A 5000-nucleotide genomic window follows, 5' to 3' on the forward strand; every position below is an offset into this window, starting at 1 on the left:
GATCCTCTCCTCTTTTTTTTCCTGCAGTAAAATAGTACATGAAGTCATGAAGGACATGATCGCACAAAACTACGACCGTTTCTCGAAGGTTGGATCTTCATCTGCCTACTCCGGCTTCATGACACGTAAGCACTCCCTGACCTCTGACTTTACCTTGAGTTTGTTTCTTTTTAAGTTCCATGTATTTGAGGGAAACACAGAGGTTTATATGAAGATGTCCACCTTTAGCATACCTTTAGCATGTATTTAGACACAGCTCAGATTTACATGTTCATCTTTGCTCCTGATGTCACCAGGGGGCACTGATGTCACCACCACCTACAGCTTGGACATTTTGTACTCGGGATCAGGAATTCTGAGGAGGAGCAACATGAACATTTATGGCCAGAGCAACGGCGCCCTCCTGCACGGCCTTCAGGTACTGCACATGCACATAGGTCTAATCCGAACATCAGACAGCCAATAAAAATAGAATTGAAGAACACAATAAAAATGTAGTGTCACAGAAATTCAAGAAACACGCCAGAAACCGAAACGTAACGTGATAAAGGAACATAAGATTCCTTGACATGTGACGTGTACATGCTGGAACTCCTAAAACACCGGGCCAGAAAAGGTTTGGGTTTCATGCAATGACTGGTAGGAGAGCCAACGTGGAGTAGATTACAAATCATAACACAGAGAAGTTTAAATAGGAGGTGATAATTGTTTTTGTGATCTTCAGTAGCCGGGAAACGCCAAGAGGCTGAGGAGGTAACACATTTCAGCTCTCAGCCAGCAGCCTTTACTACAGACTTGCTAAATATCCACAGATTCATACAGGCCTGGTGCTGTTAGACTCCTCCCACCTGCATATTGCACTACCTGTATAACTCCTCCCACCTGCATATTCCTCTACCTATATAACTACTCCCACCTGCATATTGCTCTACCTGTATAACTCCTCCCACCTGCATATTCCTCCACCTTTGTGACTCCTGCTATCTTCACACACCTTGGTCTCTATAACCTCTCCCAACCCCAGACCCTTTCATCTGTATGACTCCTCCTACCTGCACACACATTTTACCTGTATAACTCCTCCCACTTGTGCATACCTGCACCTGTATGACTCCTCCCACCTTCACACACCTTCTTCTACGACTTCTCTGTCCATTCTCACCTATAAGTATCCTTCACCACCACTCACCTGAGCCTCTCGTCTCCTTCAGGTGGCCATCGAGGCACAGGGTCTGGAGTCTCTGATAGCAGCGACAGCTGATGAAGGTGAGGAGGACCTGGAATCTTTTGCTGGAATGTCGGCTCTGCTCCTGGACGTCCAGCTTCGACCAGTGACCTTTTTCAAGGGCTACAGTGACCTGATGTCCAAGATTTTCTCAATGTCTGGAGAACCCATGAATGTGGTGAAGGGTCTCATCCTGCTTACTGATCACTCTCAGGTAAACAACACGTTTTTAAAAGGTTGATTAACCTTGTTTGGTTACAGGAAACTGCTTCATTATCAGCACCACGTTCTGGACCTTAAATAAATGTTTTTCCCGCTAGCCTGTGTTTAGCATCCTGTTGTGTCTCTCAGGTGATTCCTCTGCAATCTGGTCTGCGGGCTGCTGTCGAGTTTCAGGGGGGTTTGGCCATCGATATCTCTGGAGGAATGGAGTTTAGCCTTTGGTATCGGGAATCCAAGACTAGCGTTAACAACAGGTACAAAATAATCTTCAGACATTTACGACACTTGGCTTTGCTTCCTGCTGACTACTTTTGCGACAGATTCCTGAGATCGCTCTGTGCTCCGTTTGCCGTTTCATTTCGCCCTCCAGGGTTTTTGGGGCTTTTCTGATTTGCCAGTGAGCACTATTTGCACCAGGTGCTCGTCTTTTAGCATCTGGCTACTAGCCTGGAAATACTGGCTAAGCCGGGTGAGGTGCTAGCCAGGAAACAAATGCACTGGCAAACAACTTGGATTGTGGCTTCAAGTCCAAATATAGACCTCTGTCATGCGTCAGAAGAGAAGGTCACTGCTTTTGCTTCTAAAATATACACGTTTTGAAGGTCCAGCATTGCTTGAGGTTCTTAAAGCTAAGGGATAAATTGAAGCTAAATAACGAGGCTATAATCTTTTTTTTTTTTTAAAGACATGAACAGGTGAAGGGTTCAAGGAACTGGATGCTAGTTCTTTTGTAAAAGCTCACACACAGGCATTTTTAGGCTAGGAGCTATGTATAGACTCAAATAAACCCCAGATTGCTACAGCCAGCAGATCTGTGTGCCCAACCTACTCATGAATGGAATTGAGTTCCACAAGCAGCTGGAAATATTCTATAGGACACGGTTTCTGGGAGAGAAACCTTTCATTAATGTTCTTCTGAAGATCGGTGAAAAGAAAACTAAGCTAAATGTAAATCTGTGCTATGATCTGTGCTAGCTTGCAAATGAATTAGCTAGCTAAGAATACAAGAAATAGCTTTGTTCAAAATTTAGCTTAACATAATTTACTAGCTAGCTAGCTCCACAATGTTTCAAGAGTGGCTAAACATTAAGACAGCACAGTTGCTAGATAGTTAGCAATGCAATGCAGAACTGGATGAGAACCTTGATTTTATTTAGTACCCTCAAGAGTTCCTAAGTGTACCAGGTTCTTCAGAGAGGAACTGGAGAACCTTGGCATTTATTTGAAAGTTTTATGTTGTCCACAGGGGTGCTCTGGTCGTCATGGGCAACGTAACGGTGGATGCGGACTTTCTGAGCGTCGGGATGGAGGTGAGTTTCGAGACAGAGGCGGCGCTCGACTTCATCACCACTGTGCAGTTCTCCGAGTACCCCTTCCTAGTGTGCATGCAGATGGAAAAGACCACATTCCCGTTCAGGTGAAACATCTCAGATCACACAAGAGTCCTTCAGCCTTGTAAAGCTTGGCTAGGTGCTAATGTAATGATGATGTCATTATTAGCATTAGTAAGTTCTCAGCATGAGTTAGCGTGTAACCTAGTGGGCTTTGTGTTTACGGTGTCCTGCAGGGAGGCGGTGCATAAAATGGAGAAGTTGTCCTCTGGAGATCCGTACACATGGCACAGGACTCGTGAGCAGCTCATCCCCGGCTCTGAGTTTCCTCTGCATCAGGAGAACTCCAACATGTGTAAAAAAGTGTTTGAAAGCAGCTGGTAGACCTGAACCCTAAACACGTCCTTTTTTTTTTGGTTTAAATTAAATTAAGCTTTATTATGCTAATATTTTTTAGCAAGCCAGGCATTGGGTTTAACACGGACTTTATTTTACGAGTCGTCAAGTTTTTGATGGCATAATCTTCTCATTATTTTTTAAATTTTGAAATAATTCAGAATAAAACACCACTGAGGAGCGTAGCATCGAAGGCTCATAGTTAGCAGCTAGCATAACCACGATCAACCTCCCAATAAAACAATTAGCCATAACAGCAGTTCATTTGGTTGAGTGGAATTACAATGCTAAATGGAGAAACTAGCAACTAACACAATTGTGGACAAGCTCAAAAACAAAACGGTGATTATCTTGACGTTTCAACAAGCATTGCTAGCATAACCTCAGCCATGTAGTCTAATTTGAAATGTACATGCTAGTAAAATGGAGTATGTTGACATTAGCCATGTTAGACTGAGCTATGCTGTTTTGGTTCTGAATTATTTTTGTGAAAAGGAAATAATATTTAGTGTATGGTTATATCGCCTGGACGTTTACACTCGTACAGTTAAATAATTAGCATAGCTTTGGTCACCAAGCACAATCTCACATTAGCCACTTAGCATGAACTAGCTACAGTGGCTAATGATGTGGTGTTATGTATATGTTTATGTCTTAATGGGTTATTTATTTGATCTAAACATGTAGATCTCAGGAAAAAAAAACACTTTGTCCATTCCCCCACAACCAGATGTTTACACAGATGTTGATTTTTTTTTTTTTGTATGGATGTAAATAATCTTCAGGAAAATAAAACAATTTGAAACTTTGTTCTGAGTTTTCTGTTTGGTTTTTCGGCAAAAACACAACATTCTAATGTTAGCTAGCAAAACCGACGATAGCATTTAACATAACATTAACTAGCTTTCTAGTATGCCTAGCTCCTTGTTATTTAATCACAGTATAACTTTTATGCTAATATTAGCTAGTACATTCATTTACTGTTTTTTAACACACAATTAAATAGTTAGCTTAATGTTAGCTGGTTGCACTTTATAATAGTTTAACATTACTAGCTTGCTATCATGGCCAGATTACTTGCTTTAATGTTAAAGGATATTTTCTAGGCTAACATTCTCTAGCTTGTACATACGCTTGACTATAATAAATATAGAAAACTGCTATAGAAAATGAGAAAGTACCTGACTAGCCTGCCCACCGACCCACCCACACACACACACACACACACACACACACACACACAGAGCACCAAGTTGAAAGCTAAGTGTCGATTATAGGTCTATATTTAAAACTCGGAGCATTGCAGTAAAGCTAGTCTTTCACGATCCAATAAATACCACTGATGCTAAACGCTAAATTAGCACAAAGCTAAATCAGCTCTCCCAAGCAGATAAAAACCTGAGACGAGATTAGTGACGTCATCCTGAGACGGATATACGCAATGTTATGCTCTGACGCACACGTACACACACACACACACACACACACACACACACACACTCAGTGTAATGTTTGACTAGAAATTTGCTTACTTGTATCGCTAGCTAGGAATGAATTAGCATGCTGATGTAACTCTGAACATATATATATATATATATATATGACATTGGTTGGAACAGCCTGTTGCTAGGTGGAGCTAGCCTGCTAATAAAGAAACCTTTATACTGCGGACTTTGTCTCAAAGCGGATTCATAGAAAGGGATAACAACTTTAGCATTAGGAAAATTCTCCTCATGAGGGAGTCCTGAGAAAAAAACTCCCTGAGAGGAACTTCATTCTCATTACAGTTTCATCACTGACACAAGCTCCATCATTATAATAACACC

The 5000-nt window shown here is 41.6% G+C and overlaps 1 protein-coding gene across 1 annotated transcript in view; it reads left to right on the forward strand.

Annotated features, from left to right (window-relative positions):
- The window catches only part of LOC124381111 (microsomal triglyceride transfer protein), an 11684-nt gene extending 7702 nt beyond the window's left edge, over nucleotides 1–3982 (forward strand). Inside the window, exons 13-18 of the mRNA XM_046842492.1 lie at nucleotides 28–125; nucleotides 297–418; nucleotides 1212–1439; nucleotides 1577–1701; nucleotides 2694–2864; nucleotides 3015–3982. Coding sequence (XP_046698448.1) covers nucleotides 28–125; nucleotides 297–418; nucleotides 1212–1439; nucleotides 1577–1701; nucleotides 2694–2864; nucleotides 3015–3162 — 892 coding nt within the window. The 3' untranslated portion in view covers nucleotides 3163–3982. The remainder of the gene's footprint in view (nucleotides 1–27; nucleotides 126–296; nucleotides 419–1211; nucleotides 1440–1576; nucleotides 1702–2693; nucleotides 2865–3014) is intronic.
- Nucleotides 3983–5000: the final 1018 nt, after the last annotated feature.

Source organism: Silurus meridionalis, chromosome 28 (assembly GCF_014805685.1).
Source record: "Silurus meridionalis isolate SWU-2019-XX chromosome 28, ASM1480568v1, whole genome shotgun sequence".
Classification (NCBI taxonomy): Eukaryota; Metazoa; Chordata; class Actinopteri; order Siluriformes; family Siluridae; genus Silurus; species Silurus meridionalis.